This window comes from Hordeum vulgare, chromosome 4H (assembly GCF_904849725.1).
Source record: "Hordeum vulgare subsp. vulgare chromosome 4H, MorexV3_pseudomolecules_assembly, whole genome shotgun sequence".
Classification (NCBI taxonomy): domain Eukaryota; kingdom Viridiplantae; phylum Streptophyta; class Magnoliopsida; order Poales; family Poaceae; genus Hordeum; species Hordeum vulgare.
The window spans coordinates 588,927,916-588,948,911 of record NC_058521.1 but is presented as its reverse complement, the minus strand read 5'-3'; the positions used below and the strand labels follow the sequence as shown (position 1 = coordinate 588,948,911).

At 47.3% G+C, this 20,996-nt stretch overlaps 1 protein-coding gene across 1 annotated transcript; it reads right to left on the bottom strand.

Moving 5' to 3' along the window:
- Positions 1-10,551: 10,551 nt before the first annotated feature.
- LOC123447335 lies at positions 10,552-11,147 on the bottom strand. Its single transcript, XM_045123927.1, has one exon. It carries the CDS (start codon positions 11,072-11,074, stop codon positions 10,826-10,828), a length of 249 nt encoding a protein of 82 aa, XP_044979862.1. The 5' UTR covers positions 11,075-11,147; the 3' UTR covers positions 10,552-10,825.
- Between the last annotated feature and the right edge of the window lie 9,849 nt (positions 11,148-20,996).

The following is a 20,996-nucleotide window of genomic DNA, read 5'->3' as shown; positions in this document are numbered from 1 at the left end:
ACGTAGCATGTTGATCGTGTCATTTTGTTGCTACTGTTTTCTGCGTGTCAACTATTTGTTCCTATGACCATGAGATCATATAACTCACTAACACCGGAGGAATGCTTTGTGTGTATCAAACGTCGCAACGTAACTGGGTGACTATAAAGATGCTCTACAGGTATCTCCGAAGGTGTTCGTTGAGTTAGTATGGATCGAGACTGGGATTTGTCACTCCGTGTGACGGAGAGGTACCTCGGGGCCCACTCGGTAATACAACATCACACACAAGCCTTGCAAGCAATGTTGAAAAGGATCGAGATGGACCTAGAGGGGGGTGAATAGGTACAAATCCAAATTTTAATAATTACTTGGCAATTTTAGGCTAAAGTGCGGAATATAAGTGTAAGCCTAATAATTGCAATGACAAAGAGTAAGCTATTATGAGTGAAGCAAGGCAAGCGGTAAACAATAAGCAAATACAAGTATGTAATAAGGATTAACACAAGTAGAGAGTTAGGGTTAGGAATAACCAAAACTCCGAGAGAGACAAGGATGTATCCCGATGTTCACTTCCTTGGAGGGAAGCTACGTCACCGTTAGAGGGGCGGATGTTACCACGAAGGCACACCAACGCCACGAAGGCTCACCCTATTCTCCCTTTGAGATAACTCCACGAAGGCGTTTCTCAACCACTAGTGGTAAGCCTTGAGGTGGCTTCCAAACCTTCACAAACTTTCCGGGGGATATCACAATGGTTTGATTCCTCTCCGAAGACTCCTACCGCCTAGGAGTCTCCAACCTCCAAGAGTAACAAGATCACGGGGATTGCTCAAAACTTGCTCAATTCACAAATAACTTTGGTGGGAAGGAGGAGAGGGAGACGATCTATCTTTTGATTGGAAAAACACTCAAAAGGACTCACAAATGCTCTTGGGATCTAGGATTTGGTGTAGACAAGAGTGAGTGAGAGGAAAGGTGTTCTTGGGTGTGTCTTAGCTGTGTTGAACACCCTTTCATGAGGTGGGAGAAGAGTATTTATAGTGTGGAGTGAAATCCAGCCGTTGGAGGTGCAATAAGTCACACAGGGTCCGGACGTCCGACACTTGTCGAAAGTCCGGGCGTCCGTGAGGGGCCGGACGTCCGACAGGGGTCGGTCGTCAGAGACCTGTAGGCATGACTGGAACTCTTCTGAATTCATCAGCGGCCGAACGTCCAACAGGGGTCGGTCGTCCGAGGACTGTAGATGTGCCTGAACATATTTGAATTCATCAGCATACGGACGTCCGGAGTGGCCCGGAAGTCCGTGTTATACAGCACAAGTTCTACTGGTGGTGGCTTCCGGATTTCCGATGGGTGTCGGACATCCGGAGGGAGCCAGATTTCCAAGATATAGTGCACACATTCTACTGGTGTTGACCTCCGGATTTTCGAAGCTTGGTCGGACGTCCGGCCCTCGGTCGTCCGGAGGGAGCCGGATTTCCGAGATATGAGCCTTGCAAACTACTGGTGTCTGGCTGCGGATTTCCGGAGGGAGCCGGATGTCCGGCCCTCGGACGTCCGGAGGGAGCCGGATGTCCGAGGTAATTGGACATATATTGAATTGTAGAAAGTGGACAGTATGTGGTGTTTGATATGTTTGTAGAGATGTGGTATGAGCAAGTTTATCGCAAAGCCTGTGATCCCCTCTTAATAGTGCGGGATCCCTATACTCAATATCAGTAAACTCAAAAGACTATTCTACAGCATCTCTTCTTAATCCCGAGTCTTCTCGAAATATACATCACCAATCTTTTCAGGCAACCTTTGGCACATAAATCTTAATCTACTAAAGTACTTTCCGTCCTGAGATACACTCAACAAATAGGATTAGTTTCCTATGTATGTGTTGTCATTAACACCAAAAGACAATTAGGGGCATATCATGCACTTTCAAATGTGACTTAGTGTAAGTTGCGGGATCTTGTATTACGGAACGAGCAAAGAGACTTGCCGGTAAACGAGATTGAAATAGGTATGCGAATACTGACGATCGAATCTCGGGCAAGTAACATACCGAAGGACAAAGGGAATGACATACGGGATTATATGAATCCTTGGCACTGAGGTTCAAACGATAAGATCTTCATAGAATATGTGGGATCCAATATGGGCATCCAGGTCCCGCTATTGGATATTGACCGAGGAGTCACTCGGGTCATGTCTACATAGTTCTCGAACCCGCAGGGTCTGCACACTTAAGGTTCGACGTTGTTTTATGCGTATTTGAGTTATATGGTTGGTTACCGAACGTTGTTCGAACTCCCGGATGAGATCACGGACGTCACGAGGGTTTCCAGAATGGTCAAGAAACGAAGATTGATATATAGGATGACTTCATTTGGTTACCGGAAGGTTTTCGGGCATTACCGGTAATGTACCGGGAATGACGAATGGGTTCTGAATCTTCACCGGGAGGGGGGACCACCCACCCGGGAGGGCCCAAGGACCTTGAGGGTGGCGCACCAAGTACATGGGGTCAGCCCAAGTCTGTCTTGCGCAAGAGATAAAGAAAAACCAAAAGAAGAGAAAGAAAAAAAAGGAAAGGTGGGAAAGAAGAGAAGGACTCCACCTTCCAATCCTAGTTGGACTAGGATTGGAGGAGAACTCCTCCTCCCCTTGGTGGCGCAGCCCTTGGGGCTCCTTGAGCCTCAAGGCAAGCCTCCCCTCCCCTCCTCCTATATATATGGAGCTATTAGGGCTGATTTGAGACAACTTTTGCCACGGCAGCCCGACCACATACCTCCACGGTTTTTTCCTCTAGATCGCGTTTCTGCGGAGCTCGGGGGGGAGCCCTGCTGAGATTAGATCACCACCAACCTCTGGAGCGCCGTCACACTGCCGGAGAACTCATCTACCTCTCCGTCTCTCTTGCTGGATCAAGAAGGCCGAGATCATCGTCGAGCTGTACGTGTGCTGAACGCGGAGGTGCCGTCCGTTCGGCACTAGATCGGAGCGGATCGTGGGACGGATCGCGAGACGGTTCGTGGGATGGTTCGCGGGGCGGATCGAGGGACGTGAGGACGTTCCACTACATCAACCGCGTTTCTTAACGCTTCTGCTGTGCGATCTACAAGGGTATGTAGATCGGAAATCCCCTCTCGTAGATGGACATCACCATGATAGGTCTTCGTGTGCGTAGGAAATTTTTTGTTTCCCATGCGACGTTCCCCAACAAATACACCCACGGATACTTGAGGTGACAATGGAGTATCTAGGTGACATTAGGGTTTTGGTTGATAAGTATCTTAAGGTGTTATTCTAGTACGAACTCTATGAAAGATTGAACGGAAAGAATAGCTTCGTGCTATTTTACTACGACTCTTGAATAGATCGATTAGAAAGAATAACTTTGTGGTGGTTTCATAGCCGACAATAATCTCTTCATTTGTTCTCCTCTATTAGTGACTTTGGAGTGACTCTTTGTTGCATGTTGATGGCTAGTTATATGATCCAATTATGTTATTATTGTTGAGAGAACTTCACTAGTGAAAGTATGAACCCTAGGCCTTGTTTCCGTGCATTGCAATACCGTTTGTGCTCACTTTTGTTACTAGTTACCTTGCTGTTTTTGAAATTTCAGATTACAAAAACCTATATCTACCATCCATATTGCACTTCTTTCACCTTCTCTTCGCCGAACTAGTGCACCTATACAACTTACCATTGTATTGGGTGTGTTGGGGACACAAGAGACTCTTTGTTATTTGGTTGCAGGGTTGCTTGAGAGAGACCATCTTCATCCTACGCCTCCCGCGGAATGATAAACCTTAGGTCACCCACTTGAGGGAAAATTGCTTTTGTCCTACAACCCTCTGCACTTGGAGGCCCAACAAAGTCTACAAGGATAAGGTTGCGTAGTAGACATCAGCGGCTCGACACCATCTCCTGACAGTGTCGAGTCGAGAAAAACGCTCTACATCCACAGCGACCCAAGAAAGTCAGGAGGACCATAATATAGAGTTAACCAAACTTCACGCATAGATGACTAAAGTTGAGGAGGAAAATGATGTCGAGAATATTCGTTTGAAGGATTTACAACTCACATCCAGAGCGAAGCAGAAAGGTTGAAGGCACAAGCTTGGCAACTAGGTCATCGCCATATGTTCGGACGTAGTTCACCAGAGGAGGCACGAGAGCCGCTTGCCCCCTAACCTTGAGACGACACGATTGTTCGACATCATGGAGCGCATGCCAGGGGCTAGGTAACCTTGTCAAACAACTCAGTGGTGCCACACAGTCCAACCACAAACAGCTCAGTCACCGCCTCATTGCTTCCATACACCGGCGGGTCACTTCTCCAACTTAATTTACTACATGTTGGCGGTGACTCGTAACCTCGATGCGCTCCCGATTATTAGAAGCACTTCAATTGAACTTGAAGCCAGGAACGCCATTAAGATGTTGAAGACTGGAATCACTCAACACGCATAGTATTCCTATAGTCGAGAACGGGTTCATTAAAGTCCTTATGCAAGTCACAACAAGAGTGGGCATAGAGAGTCTCCTACGGTTTCTAGCAGTCGTCGTCGACAACAAGCTTGAAATTCCCCAACCCAGCTTGTGGTTCGAGATGCGCAAACAATTGTTGATGCAACTCAGGTCTTGCGCGAAGCGGAAGCAGCAACCGCATCGGCGGGTCACGTACCACTCCCACACCTTAGCCAGTCTCATCAGAGGTCGGTCTGAGCAGCAGGATGATCGGCATACCCTTCCTTGCGCCGAATTTGTGCAATGAGCGTATGCCCAATGATTTTAAGGGCCCTTGCAAACTACACATCGGATCTTGAGCCATCGACATCGATTGAGAGTTGCGAGATAGCTATCAATATGTTGGATGTGAGTGATGTCGTTTGTGCCAAGTACCTAACCATGATGTTAGAAGGACCGGCTCACACATGGTTGAAAAACCTACTTCCCAATTCAATAAATACTTGGGCAAAGTTGAAGTAACGATTCACCAAAAAATTCAAGGTACGTGCAAATGCCCAATGGCGATTGTTTATTTATAGAACTATATTCAATGGACGGTGACCCACCACTCGACTCGCCGGGTTGCGGAGATCATTCATTCTTCGGAACAATATAACAGTTGCACGGCATCATTCATTCTTCAGAACAATATAACAGCTGCCCATGTTGTCTTGATTCTAGAAAAGAATTGCCACTTCCAGCCTCTTGCTCAAAGGCTCTTAGGCGCCTCAAGCGAAAGGTTCAAGATATGGGAGACCTCATGGATGTCCTCACTAGATATGATGAGTCAGATAACATGAAAGATCCTAGTTCAGATGATGATAAAACTCGCAAAGGAAATAAACATGATAATTGTAAGGGTCATCAGCAACACTACTCTGGGCATAACGGGAATCATAATATCAAGGCAATGGTGAAAAGCGCAACCATCCTGATGGAGGTGAAACTTTGTAGTAACACCAATACTGGTTTCAAGAATAAGTGATGGAACAATAACTCTAGCAAGGCTTACAATGGGAACAAGCCTCGTAACTATGAAGAAGCACTCAAGGCCCCTTGTCCAAAACATAGTTTCCCAGATAAGTCGACACTCACTCGTGGGAAAATTGTGATATCATGCAGGAATTCCGCAATCAAGCATATCAAAGTCACCATAGAGGTGGCAACAATGGAAATCCAGGTCATCCCGGCACCGGATGGTCAGGTACCAACTCATCTGGTGGTTTTGCATGTCAAAGTTTCCAGGGTTCAAACGGCTCAGGAGCTGGTTTTCAGGGTTATGGCAACAACAGCGGTGGTCAGCAACGCTCTATGCAGGGAAATCACTAGCAGAATGACCAAGATAGTTTTTAGAGTAATTCAAAGAAGTTGAATGGCGGACATCATAATGTATTCACCACCAGCACCCGCAGATATGATGCAAGCTTCAGCATCGGGCCATCAATATGGTCAAGCCGGCTGTTTCCACGTATTTAGACTTGTCTGAGTACCCAATCACTTGGTGTGGAGAGGATCATCCTCCCGAGGTTGCTAACCTAGGTGGTCTTGCTTTAGTGGTGGCACCTCAAGTTGGTGGTTATACGCTCATGAAAGTACTCGTGGATGGCGGAAGCAGAATCAACATCTTGTACTATGACACATTCTGATGGATGAATTTTCCTAAGAAAAAAATGTAGTGTGCTACCACAATTTTCCACGGAATTGTACCCGGGAAGTCCTTATATTCATTCGGGTGAATCACGCTTGACGTCGCTTTCGGTACATAATTTAATTACCGGTGCGAGTTTGTGACCTTTGAGGTGGTCAAAATGAGGAGCCCTTATCATGCTCTCTTTGGAAAATCGGCTTATGCATGCTTCATGGCACGACCTTGTTACATCTATCTCAAACTCAAGATGCCTGGGCTAAATGGAACCATTACTGTTGATGGAAGCCAGAAAATTGCTTACGAATGCGAGGAAGGAGATGTGGCTTATGCTGAATCCTTCTGTGTAGCAGAAGAGTTGAAGTTTTACACACCTAATGTTGACCGGGCAGATATGACCTCCCTCAAAAAGCCCACCACAAAGCCTGAACCCGCCCTCAAGTTTAAGCCAACGGAAGATACTAAGCAAGTTGATTTTACTCCATGTGATTCTTCCCAGCAGTTTACCATTAGGACACGCATGGAACCCAAATAGGAAAGGAGGCTCATCGAGTTCATCCCTAAGAATCGGGGCATCTTTGCATGGAAGCCTTATGACATGCCTGCTGTACTGAGAGAACTCGTTGAGCACCATCTCAATGTTGATCCTAAGATGAAACCTGTTCGACAATACCTCCACTGTTCTAACGAGGAGAGACGAAAAACTATTGGCGAAGAAGTGGCCCGGCTCCTAGCTGCCAGTTTCATCGTCGAATTTTTCCACCAAGAGTAGTTGGCAAATCCAGTACTTGTTCTAAAGAAGAATTGCATATGTGTGTTGACTACACGGATATCAACAAAGCTTGTCCTAAAGATCCTTTTGCTCTTCCCCGCATTGACCAGATTATTGATTTAACAGCTCACTGTGAGCATCTATGTTTCTTGGATGCTTACTCTCGTTATCATCAAATCAAAATGGTTGTTGGGGATGAAGAGAAGACGACTTTCATCACCCTTTTTGGACCCTTTTGCTATGTTTCTATGCATTTTGGGCTTAAGAGCGCGGGGCCTACATATCAAGACTATGTTCAGAATTGCCTACACAACCAGATTGGGCACAATGTTCATGCTTACGTCGATGATATCGTGGTCAAATCCAAAAAAGGAGACTCTGTTGGATGACCTCAACGAGAATTTTGACAACCTTTACGTGTACAGGATGAAGCTTAACCCGACCAAGTGTGTTTTTGGTGTTCATGTGGGAAAACTGCTAGGATTCCTGGTGTCAAGGTGTGGTATCAATGCTAACCTAGACAAGATCAAAACAGTAACCTCACTTGCTAAGCCGACTAATATCAACGATGTCCAATGCATGGCGAGTCGCATCGCTACTTTGAGTTGATTTATAAGACGCATCGGCGAGAAGGTGATCCCTATTTACCAATTGTGGAAAAAGACTGATAATTTTGTATGGAATGATGCTGCCAATGTTGCTTTTGAAGCCCTTAAGAAGCAGTTGGTCGAGTCGCCCGTTCTAGCCGCCCCGATTGACAAAGAGCCTATGCTCCTATACATTCTTGTGAATAAAAAAGCAGTAAGTGTAGCAGTTGTTGTCGAGCAAAAGGAGACAGGGAAGGAGTACGAGTGCAACGGCCTGTCTATTATTTCGGAAAAAAATTGACCTTATCGAAACAGCGATACCCACATTGGTTGAAGCTGCTAGTTGGCGTCTTCATGGCTAGTCGTAAGCTTAAACATTAGGTCTAGGAACATCCAATCATCGTGGTCAGTTCAGCTCCTATTAGGGATATCATACAAAATAGAGAGGCTACTGGCCGGATTGCTAAACGGGCGATCGAGCATGGACCACACCAGGTGAAGTATATGCCTCGGACAACCATCAAATGCCAGGCATTGGTGGACTTCATCAATGATTGACTGATTTACAAGTCCTCGAAGAAAGACCAGATAACACATACTGGATGCTATATTTTGATGGCTCCAAGTAGTTGCAGGGCTCGGGGGATGGAGTTATTTTATCTTCCCCATGAGGTGACAAATTCAATTACCTATAGATCATGTTCCCTTGTACTAACAATGCAGCTGAATATGAGGCTCTCCTCCATGGCCTATGGATGGCTAAGGAGATGAACTTAAGCCGGGTGAGGTATTTGGGCGACTCATATTTGGTGGCTCAGCAAGTATCAAGGGCTTGGGATTCAAGATATCCTCTCATCGTGGCTTACCGATGCATAATCACGGTCATTGCAGGTCATTTCCAAGGTTATCAAGTTGATCATATTGATCGCCTGCTTAACAAGTATGTAGACGCTTTGTCATGACTTGGCTCGCAGCGTAAGCCGGTTCCACCCAATGTATTCCTTGATGTACTTCACAACCCCTCGGTTAATCTGCCATCAGAGGAGGACATAACTATTCCTGACCCGGAGGCACGGCTGGTGATGGATCTCCATGCTATCACTGATTGGACTATCCCCTATTTGGCTTATTTAACCCATGGCAAACACCCTCATGAGGAAATCATCGCCCAACAAATTATCACACGTTGCAAGTCCTTGACTATCATAAATGGAGTTACACCAACAAAGCATTACTGATGTGTTTCATTGTTGTGTCTCTCTTACTGAAGGCCGAGAGATCCTTAATGAAATCCATGCCGAATATTGTGGTCATCATGCCGACTGAAGATCATTAGTGGCCAAGGCTTACCGACATGGTTTTTATTGGCTGGCCGCTCATGTTGATGCCCCTGGCCATCCTCCGGTGCCCATATTCTGGTAAATAAGCCCATTTGCCCTAGAAAAATCAAGAGAGGACTCTCGGGACGAAGCGTCGCCGTCTCGAGGCGGACCTTGGGCAGGAGCACTTTTGCTCTTAGCCGGAGTGATTCCGCCGAGGATACTTCCTTCTGTGAGGGGAAAATCGAAGCCATCCTCATAACCAACAACCCTCTCACCTTGGGAGGATCAATCTTCATTAATATCTTCCTCAGCAACATCTCATCTCGAAACCCTAGTTCATCTCTCGTGTTCAATCTTTGTATCAATACCTCAGATTGGTACTTGTGGGTGACTAGTAGTGTTGATTACATCTTATAGTTGATGCTTGTTGGTTTATTTGGTGGAAGATTAAATGTTTGGATCCATTATGCTATTTATTATCTCTCTTATCTTGCGCATGAATATGATTTCTGAGTAGTAGCTTTTGTTCTTGAGCACATCGGAGAAGTCTTGTCATAAGTAATCATGTGAATTTGGTATTTGATCGATATTTTGATGATGTGTATGTTGTGATTCTCTTAGTGGTGTTATGTGAACGTCGATTACATGACACTTCACCATCTTTGGACCTAAGGGAATGCATTGCGGAGTAGTTATTAGATAATGGGTTGCTAGAGTAACAGAAGCTTACACTCTAGTTTATGCGTTGTTTCATAAGAGCCCGATCTGGATCCATATATTTAATTCTATGGTTAGATGTTATCTTATTTCTTTTCCGGAGTTACGGATGATTGTGAGAGGGGTTAATCATAAGTGGAAGACTTGTACAGGTAAGAACAACACCCAAGCACGAGTCCACTCACATATCAAATTTCAAAGTAGCGAATGCGAATCAAACAAACACCGTGAAATGACTAGATGAAATTCGCATGTATCCTCGAGAATGTTTTACTTATTATTAGAGACCGTTTTGACCTGCATTTTGCTAAAAAATGATTGGGCTATCTTGCTGCATTTTTGTAACCATTATTATTACACGACAAATTATCTTGCTATCAAACTATCAAATTATCTTGTTAACTATTATTAGTACTCGTTCATTACCTGATTCAAACGTCCAGACACGCTTCCAGTTGTTGACCGGTCATGAAATTTTGAATCCATCGGACGCCTCAAACGGACCTCAAATGCTCGGACTAACTGGCACCCCTCATATTCAGCCCAAGTATGGGTGGGATATGAAGGCACCCGGGCACGCCAGCCACGTCGGCATGATGATGGTGTCTCACGCGGGCACGCCTAGAGACCCGGTGGTCCGACGGACGCCTCATCCATCGCCGTGTTATAGGTTAGAGCTCGCCGACTGGATAGAGGAGATGGAGACGGCGCGGGCTGCGGCGGAGGCGGCACATATGGTCGCTGATCAGGAACAGCTTGAGGACATCTCCGACGAAGAAGACTAGGATAGTACGTAATAGGTAAAATATTCTTTTATACGTTTTGTATGGATTTAGGGGATCAAATATGAGAGACTCGGATGTGGATGAGAAGATTTGAGGACTGAGCAGTGAGTATCCGCGAACGCGTCCGCGAACGTTTGAGGGTCCGGACTTGCAAGTTCGGATTGTACATGCTCTTAGAATGTTTTTTCTTCACCAAAATTTACACATTGTTAGACAATTCATCAATGCTTGCTGCCAAGAAATTTCAGAGTTTTCTTTAGAGAAATGCTATTCATTGCAGATGCATTTGAGATCGTGAGCAAAAGGACACTTTGGATTAAGTATCTTCTCTTGCCTTTTTTTCGAATACTAATATCTTCTCTTGCCGCAAGCTATATAAGTATACAAAAAGCCGATGGATACCTATCACTGTACGCTTAGTCGTGTTCACTAAGGGACAGATGAGGAAGATTATTTGCTGATTGACCAAGCCATGCGGGTCATGGATGGAACCAGCAAAGGATCGATCAGCGGTGGTGCTGAGGGTTGGATCCCCCCGGGCTGAGCCGCTTGGAGGCCCCATAGACCGGATCGGCGATCTCTTGCCGTGGGCGTGCTGCAGCCGCGGTGCTCTCCCCGGCTGTCGCCTGCAACCTGACGACGACGTCCTGGAGCTGCCGGCGGTGCTGCAGCGGGCAGCGCTCGGAGAGGGAGTCGGGGGAGGAGGCGACCAGGAGGACGACAAGGCAGATGCAGAAACACAGAAGCAGCCTCATCGTTAAGCTCGTTCGTACTTGATTAATTAGTTGATTTGCAAATGGTGGCTACGCCTATGCAGCTATGCTGCTGTATGCATGTATCTGCAGGTTGATTAGCAAGACACGAGCATTTATAGGCTAAACACTAGGCGGTGCTGGGCTGCTAAACCAAATATTTTATCGGTTGATGGGATTTGCGGACTATAACCTGAAACGCTCCACTGATGCACTAGCAAACCTTTTCATCTTGACCACGTATCTTCGGTTTGAAACAGTAACGCAAAGCGAAACAATAACGTATCCATGGGCTCTACCAGTCTGTCTACATGGGTAGTGGTTGACACCGGGAAAGGTCAAAGCGAAAAAGCACGCAACTTTTTTTTCGATGGAAGGCGCCACTTGGCCGCCATTTTCACTAAGAAAATGGAGTCAGCTACCACATCATAACTAATCTGCACCCCAAAAACACAAGCTGCACGGTGGGAGAAACACACTACTTTCTTTTCCATTTCTTCGACGACAACATGTCATTTCACACCTACTACCTCCGTTTTTAAATATAAAATGTTTTAGGATTTTTTAATCTTTTCATATTCATATGCATCGACACATTTTAGTATGTACACTTGCTCATTTTAATCTTTATGTAGTTCATATTATAATATCTAAAACACCTTACAGTTAGAAATAAAGGGAGTAGCAACCAGAAGGTGGCACGCAGCCGCCTCCTCCCCTAACAAAAGTTTAGGGTTCCTCTTCCTTCCATAGGCGCCGCCATCGGCCCTTCTCGTCTCCGGTTGTCTTAGCTAGGGCCGTGAAGGTGTATGGATCCCGGCCCTTTCCGTTGGGAGGGTTCTGTTTTTAGATGTCCCTTCGAGTTTTGTTAGGGCTTGTGTACTTTTTAGAATGATGAGACGACGGTGGGGCTCCTTGAAGCTGGAATATGATTCTTTCCGCCTAGCCCTGTCCCAATGGTGTGTCTAGTATCGCCGGTCGGCATGTGAAGGTGTGTCTCTGACGGATCTGTTCTTGGAGGATTTGCTCTGACCTGGTCGTAGTACGTCTACGTTCGTGTGTTTTCAGGTTGGATCCTTCCGGTCTTCATCGGTGACGGTTGTCCTGTTGCGCTAGTCCTATCGGTCCTTAACACGATGACTTCTTGATTGTCTATTACAACAAATTTTGCCTGGCTCCGATGAGAGAGGGGCGATGACGACGGCGCGTCTTTGACTCGCTTCAGTTTTTGCAATCGTTGCTAGGTGATAAACACATTTGGATATAATTTTGATTATTTTTTGTGTTCTTTGTACTGTCATGATTAAAAATAAATAGATCAGAAGTTTTCTGGCCCAAAAGATTAGAGGGAGTACATTCATAATATTCTTATTTAAGTCTTCTTTCTTTGGAAATGCTTAAATCATGTTTGATGAGCCTTAAATTTGCACACTTGTATTTTGATATTTATTTACACACTAATCAGTTAGATTCCCTGAAAAAAACTAACAATTAGATTATTCCCACGTGATATTATACGTCAAACACGACACGGGAGAGAAAGTACCAACTAAGGTTCAATCGCCTAACTAGAAAGCCAAGTAGTTGCCTTGGTTATTGCAAACTAATCATGTTTGTATTATTTGTTCGATCAAAACGACAGTGATGGCACTCACGATAGTCAAGAGCGAGACATATACCTGCAAAAACCGACAAGGGACCAACCAATGGGGCCAGTTATCTTGGGTCATGGATGATCATATGGTGCACTTATATATATTCAAGTGATCTTCCAAGGTAAGCACGTACGTCAATTATAATGCCACTCTAGCATGAATGCACTGCTCGATTAAGTTGGGCAACTGCGTGTCATCCTGCATTAGTTTTTGTCTTACCCCAAGAACGAAATATTATAAGCTAGCCTGCGCCCTAATGCAGGTCGCCGCGGCTGGCTTTCGATTCAATGGAAGAACACGCACAAAATGATGGGAATTAGCACACAAATGCATTTATGATTAACAGAAAACTACAGTAAAAATAAAGTAATCTCAGCACCACATCATGTACGTGCTAACTCAAGGATCGTTGCTTAGCATGGAAGGAAACATATGCAGCATCATACATGGAGGAAAAATGTTACTCTACACACAAAACACTCCTCACACAAGTGTTTTGTGGCAAGAGTGACTTTCTCGACAGCACCAAGCATCAACAAAGAGACATCGGATTTTTTACGTGGAAAACCCCTTAACTTGAGAGGAAAACCCACGGGTCGAAACCACCCAAATCATCTTCGACTATTATCAAATATAGGATACAATAAGTTTCTTCTCTAGATAGCACTAGAGGATCTCATACATTAAATTTTCTGAATCTTGAATGAACACAATAAGATTTGGGGCTCAATAACTAGGGATTGGAACAATCCAAAAAAAAGCTAGGGATTGAAACAATCTCATCAAAGATGGTGGAACCACAGCTTGAAGGAGACAGGTTAGTTGATCTACATCATCACAACCTTGAGGAGGAGCTCCCTTTGCTTCTTCCTTCAATCTTTCTCTTCTTCCCTTTCTCACTTGGTTTACTCTCTTCTTCAAGAGGTTGAACTGATTTTTTTCACTCTAGGTGTTGGCGACTAGATGGAGGGTAAAGCATCCCCATCCACTCACGTGCAAAGACCAAAATGACCTAGGTCATAACCCTAATGGGTAGTGGGCTTCTGCACCTCTTTTGAGCTGTCTAAAGGACTCAAATGGTCATCTCCTCACAGCCCACATGAGGAGGATATCCCAACAAATCTCCCCCTCCGACTCATGAAGGGGGCACCGCCATTCCCGAAACCTTGCAACATGCTTGTAGCTTCTCATTTGGCAATATCTTGGTCATCATATCCGATCCATTGTCATAGGTATGGATCTTCTCAAGTTTCACCAACTTGGAACTCACATCATCTCGAATCCAATGATACCTCACATCAATGTGCTTGGTTCGAGAGTGATAGCTTGAATTTTTGGCAGGTGGATAGCACTTTGACTGTCGCAAAACAGAACGTACTTCTCTTGCTTCATGCCGAACTCTTGCAAGAAGTTCTTCATCCACAAAACTTCCTTGCCAGCATCAATTGCTGCTATGTACTCAGCTTCTGTAGTTGATGTAGAAACACATTTGTGCAATCTTGATTGCCATGACACTGCTCCCCCTGCATAGGTCATCAGGTTTCCAGATGTGGACTTCCTACGATCCTTGTCACCTGCATAATCTCCATCTGTATAGCCCTGCAATACAGGATCGCCACCTCCAAAGCATAAACAAGATGTAGAAGTTCCCTTGAGATACCTGAGAATCCACTTCACTGCTTCCCAATGAGCTTTACCTAGACTTTTCATGAACCGGCTAACAACTCCAACTGCATAGGCAATATCACGCCTAGTGCATACCATGGCATACATCAAACTGCCCACAGCAGATTGGTAAGGCACTTTCCTCATTTCTTCTTTCTCCTTCTTACTTGTAGGACACTGCTTTGAATTCAGTTTGTGATGGCCTGCAAGTGGAGAGATAACAGATCTTGCATCTTTCATATTGAACCTTTCAAGTACCTTCTCAATGTATCTTTCCTGTGAGAGCCAAAGCAGCTTCTTTGATCTATCACGAGAGATCTTCATGCCAAGTATTTGCTTAGTTGGTCCTAAATCTTTCATGGCAAATGATTTACTCAATGCCTTCTTGAGGAGAGCAATCCTCTTTATGCCATTTCCAACAATCAACATATCATCAACATACAACAAGAGAATAATGAAGTTGTTAGACTGTATATACGTAGCCCTCTATGTATATAATGTATATTGTATTGTACCCCTTGGGTACCCTTATATAATGAGATAGCCACACCCCGTTTAGGGTGTCGAGCACTTCCCAAAACATTACGTCTTACATGGTATCAAATTAGGTTACGATGTCTTCCGTTGCACCGCCGCCGCCGCCACCACCGCTGACCCATGGCGCCGCCCCGACTGTCGTGGCGCCGGCCCTTGCCCCCGCGTCGCCGTTTCTCGCCTCTCGGCCCCTGGCGACAGCCTATGGGGCCCCGGCGTCACCTTGCAATCCGAGTGGATCGGATCTCACCACCTCGCCTGGGGCTCCTGCCACGGCTGCTGCACCTCGTCCCGGCCATGGCGCGCCACCGCCGTCGTCCTCCTGGACGGCCCCCTATGGCGCTTCTTCGGCACCACCGCACTACGGCGCGCCTCCCCCACCCTACTATGGCGCGCCGCCGCCGCACCAGTCCATGCAGCCGCCGCCGATGATCTGCGGGTCGTCTACCCCGCATCACTACGCGCTGCTCCAGTCATCCCAGGAAGCCGCCGCCGCGTCACACTACGGGGCCCCTGTCATGGAACCCTACGGCCCCCCCGTGCTCGGCTCCTCCGGTGCCCCGCCCTACTCGGTGGCCGCTGGTCATCCCGGGGCGGCTCCGTCGATGGGGTTCTATGCACCGCTACCGGTGCATGCTGATCCGGCCGCATTGCCGTCGCCGTTCTACTTCTCGCATCTCCTGCCGGTGAAGCTTGCGCCAGACAACTACTTGTCCTGACGTGCCTAGGTGATGCCCCTTCTGCGGAGTCGCTACCTCGAGGGATACGTCGACGGCTCTATCCCGTGTCCGCCGCCTCATCACCCGGCGTATCACACGTGGGTGGCTCAGGATCAAGCCATCCTCTCTGCCATCCAGTCCTCGCTCACACCGAGCGTCTCCTTGCTGGTCATCTTCGCCGCTACATCCCGAGAGGCGTGGACGGCGCTTCACACCAGTTTTTCCTCCCAGTCTCAGGCACGTGCTCATTCTATACGCACCGAGCTGGGTGAGACTAAGCTTGGTGACCTCAGCATCACGGACTACTTCAACAAGATACGGGGTCTAGCCGACACATTGGCCTCTGTTGGCCAGCCGCTACAGGATGAGGAGTTCACCACCTTTGTGCCTAACGGGCTTGATGATGATTATGACAATCTCATTGAGAACGTCCACGGCCGTGATGATCCGCTCCCGTCTCGTGAGCTCTATGCACGGCTCCTTGGCCGTGAACAGCGCATCAAGGTGCGCCGTGGCTCCCCTGGCTTTGCTGCTGCCAACACCGCGACTCGTGGCAAGCCCTCGCGGTCTTCCTCCTCCAACACCAGATCGGCGTCGTCACCACAATAGGCTTCCCGAGGCAACGCTCTGACCATCACGGGCGGCAACCGACCGGTGGCGTGCTGCTCCTCTTGTGGCGCCCCTCAAGCTTGCCAGCTCTGTGGAATTGAGCGGCACATTGCCTCTCGCTGCCATCGTCGCTACAAGCAAGACTTCCTTGGCCTTGGCAACAATGGCAAAGGGAATGATAAGCAGGCTGCTGCTGCGGTGACAGGTCATGATTCTGGACGCACGCCATCCTACTCCATTGATCCTGCTTGGTACATGGACACTGGCGCCACCAACCACCTCACCAGCGAGATGAGTAAGCTCTCTACTCAGGAGCCATATCGCGGTCATGATCGGGTTCACACCGCAAACGGAGTAGGTATGCGCATCTCACATGTTGGTCAGGCTTCTCTCCTTACACATAATTTTCGTCCATTGCATCTCTCTAATGTCCTTCGAGTTCCCTCCGCTACGCGCAGTTTCTTGTCCATTCCTCAACTTACTCATGATAATAATGTCCTTGCTGAGTTTCACCCTTTTCGTTTCTTTATCAAGGACCGGGACACGAGGGTCATTCTGCTTAGTGGTCGTCTTCGGCATGGCCTCTATGCTCTTGATGCGCCGCCACCACCTTCCATGCCGTCTTCTCCCCAGGTGTTCACTAGTGTGCGTGTGCCATCTACACACTGGCATGCCCGCCTTGGTCACCCGGCGGACCCCATAGTTCGACACATATTGCATCGTCATGATCTACCAGTTGTGTCCAATAAAAATGTTGAAACTATCTGTGATGCCTGTCAGCAGGGCAAGAGACATCAACTTCCGTTTTCAGATTCTAGTCGTGTTGTGACACACCCTCTTGAGCTTGTATTTTCCGATGTATGGGGTCATGCCCAGACATCCGTGAGTGGTCTCAATTATTATGTCAGTTTTATTGATGCTTACAGTCGCTTTACTTGGCTATATCTTATTAAGCACAAGTCTGATGTATTTGATGTCTTTGTTCAGTTTCAAGCCCACGTTGAGCGTCTACTTAAGCACAAAATCATTCATGTGCAATCCGACTGGGGAGGTGAATACCACCATCTCAACTTGTTCTTTAACAAGCTTGGGATCTCCCATCGTGTGTCCTGTCCTCATACCCATCAACAAAATGGAACTGCCGAACGTAAGCATCGTCATCTTGCGAAACAGGACTCACCCTACTAGCTCATGCTTCTGTCCCTTTTCGTTTTTGGAGTGATGCCTTCTTCACAACCTGTTTTCTTATAAATAGGCTTCCATCACGCCTTCTGAAAATGAAAACCCCACTTGAACTCCTACTTAATGAAATTCCAGACTACACCTTTTTCAAAGTGTTCGGGTGTGCATGTTGGCCGCATCTACGCCCGTATAACAAACATAAGCTTGAGTTTCGGTCCAAGAAGTGTGTTTTTCTAGGGTATAGTTCTCTCCACAAAGGGTACAAATGCTTACATGTTCCTACCAATCGTGTCTACATCTCTCGTGACGTTGTGTTTGATGAAAACGTGTTCTCGTTTCGCACACTTCCGACTCTCCCCACCAGTCAACCGTCACAAGTGCCCATGCCTCTACCTTCGCCTGATCAATTTGTTGATGTTGCATATGCCCCTGCGTTGCTTCCTAATCATGCTGCAGGTATTGGACGTGGAGCTTGCCTGGAACTACTTGAGGAGAGGATTCCGGACGGTGCTTCTCCGGACGTGCATGGGCCATGCATAGCGGGTGGAGCCAACAACACCCGCCCGCCCGTTCCTGCCGCGCCCGTGCTGGCGCCCCTGCGCGACGTGCATGGGCCATGCATCGCGGGCGCTGTTCGTCCCACCCACCTGCCCGACTCCGCCCCGCACGTGGCCTCCGTCCCGCGCGACGCCCGCTCGCCCGACTCCGCCCCGCACGTGGCCTCCGTCCCGCGCGACGCCGCCGCGCCCTGCCCAGCGGGTGGAGTCCGCCTGCCTGTCACGCCGACGCGTGGCTCCACGTTGCTGGTTCCGCCGGCGCCAGCTGAGCCTGCCTCGCCCGGTGCTCAACTGACCTCTCCTGTGTTGGCCACTGCTATGCCCGGCTCTCCGTCGGCCTCGCCTGGGCTAGCTACTGCCTTACCGGATCATGGGCTGCCGACCAGCCCTGCGTTGGCGGTCTTGACTCCATCGTCTCCTGCGCCAACACCGCCTGCCCCGCCCGATGTCATGCCTCGTCCGCGCACCCGTAGTCAATCCGGTGTTCTTTGCCCCCAAGCAACGCACGGATGGTACGGTTGCATGGTTGGCAGCGTGTATGGCTCATGTTGCTGCTGATCCCACTCCCGAGCCTCGTCACTTTCAGGCTGCACTCAGTATTCCACACTGGCGTATGGCAATGGAACAGGAAGTTCATGCTCTCCATAAGAATAATACTTGGCGCCTTGTTCCTCCAGTTTCTGGTGTCAATGTTATCGATTCTAAGTGGGTCTTTAAAGTAAAACGACATGCTGATGGCTCCATTGAACGCTACAAGGCACGGCTGGTTGCCAAGGGCTTCAAACAAAGGTATGGTCTTGATTATGAAGACACGTTCAGTCCAGTCATCAAACCCACTACCATTCGATTACTACTGTCTCTTGCTGTTACTCGAAGATGGTTCCTTCGTCAGCTAGATGTGCAAAATGCTTTTCTACATGGAGTTCTGGAGGAGGAGGTTTATATGCGTCAGCCTCCTGGTTTTTTTGATCCGGCTCGCCCTCATCATCTCTGTCGTCTGGTTAAGGCATTGTATGGACTCAAGCAGGCCCCTCGTGCATGGCATGCTCGCCTTGGATCTGTTCTTCGGGCTCTTGGGTTTACTCCCTCCACTGCTGATACGTCGCTTTTTCTTCTACAGCGCCCTGAGGTTACGATGTATCTTTTGGTCTATGTTGATGACATCATTCTCATTAGTTCCTCTGACTCTGCTGCTGATCGCCTTGTGAGTGCCCTCAGTGCTGATTTTGCTGTCAAGGATTTAGGTGCTCTGCATTTTTTCCTTGGTCTGGAGGTTTCACGTTCTTCTGCTGGGCTGACTCTCTCTCAGAAGAAGTATTCCTTGGACTTGTTGCGCCATGCTGGTATGCTCAAATGCAAACATGCTGTCACCCCGATGTCTGCCACTGATCGGTTGTCTGATCTTGATGGTGATCCTCTATCCTCTGATGACGCTACTGAGTATCGTAGCCTTGTTGGTGGTCTACAATACCTCACCATTACTCGACCGGATATTTCCTATGCAGTCAACCGGGTGTGTCAGTTTCTACATGCACCCACGACATCTCACTGGTCAGCAATGAAACGCATCTTGCGCTATGTCAGCCTTACTGCTTCCTATGGCTTGCTACTACAGCCAGCACCTTCGTTGGAGTTGTCTGCTTTCTCTGATGCGGACTGGGCTGGTAGTCCTGACGACAGGCGATCCACGGGGGGATATGCAGTATTTCTGGGTTCTAACTTGATCGCCTGGAATGCTCGTAAGCAAGCAACACTGTCTCGCAGTAGTACTGAGGCTGAGTACAAAGATGTTGCTGATGCGACTGCTGAGATTATATGGGTACAGTCTCTATTGAGAGAGTTGCATGTTACTCAAGCTCACCCTCCAGTTCTATGGTGTGACAACATTGGTGCTACCTATCTTTCATCCAACCCAGTGTTTCATGCCAGGACTAAACACATTGAAGTGGACTACCACTTTGTTCGGGAACGTGTTGCACAGAAGCTACTCTCCATCAAGTTCATCTCATTAAAGGACCAACTTGCTGACATCTTCACGAAGCCTCTTTCACAACCACAGTTTGTAGGCTGTAGGTGCAATCTTAACTTGCTTTGTACTTCAGGCCACGGTTAAGATTGAGGAAGGGTGTTAGACTGTATATACGTAGCCCTCTATGTATATAATGTATATTGTATTGTACCCCTTGGGTACCCTTATATAATGAGATAGCCACACCCCGTTTAGGGTGTCGAGCACTTCCCAAAACATTACGTCTTACAGGAGTCACCCTCGACGTACCTCTTCATAAATACACAATGATCAGGTTGTGCTTTATGGTAACCAGGCCCAGTCATAAAAGACTCAAACTTCTTGTACCATTGCCGAGGAGCTTGCTTCAAGCCATACAAGCTCTTCTTCAATTTTCAAACTAAATGCTCCTTGCCTGCAACCATGAATCATTATGGCTGCTCCATGTATATCTCCTCCTCTAGGTCACCATGCAAGAATGTAGTCTTCACATCAAGTTGTTCAATTTCCAAGTCCATGGTGGCTACCATGCCAAGCAAAACTCGTATTTAAGACATCTTGACCACCGGAGAGAATATCTCATCATAATCGACGCCCTTTTCTAACTGAAACCTTTCACATCCAATCTGGCCTTGTACCTTTGGTGCGGGTGTTTTCTTGAGTCTTCACTCTCTACACCCACTTGTTCTTGAGTGCTTTCTTTCCCTTTGGTAGATTCACCAACTCAAAAGTACCATTCTCATACAGGGATTTCATCTCATCCTGCATGGCTTCTCACCATTCTTCCTTATTCTCATCAGACATTGCCTCCTCATAGCATGAGGGCTCACCTACATCAGTCACCAACACATATTGATGTGTTGGATAATTAGAAGAGGGAATGCGACCTCTATCACTTCTTCTTTGTTACTGCACTGGTGGTGAATTAGGTGGATCTTCGTTGACATCATTATTACCACTTCTTCATAATCCTCACTTGATGGTTGCTTGTCACTT

What these genes read in the sequence shown, in the direction of transcription:
- LOC123447335 (XM_045123927.1), bottom strand. Translation starts at nt 11,074, where the DNA reads ATGAGGCTGCTTCTGTGTTTCTGCATCTGCCTTGTCGTCCTCCTGGTC.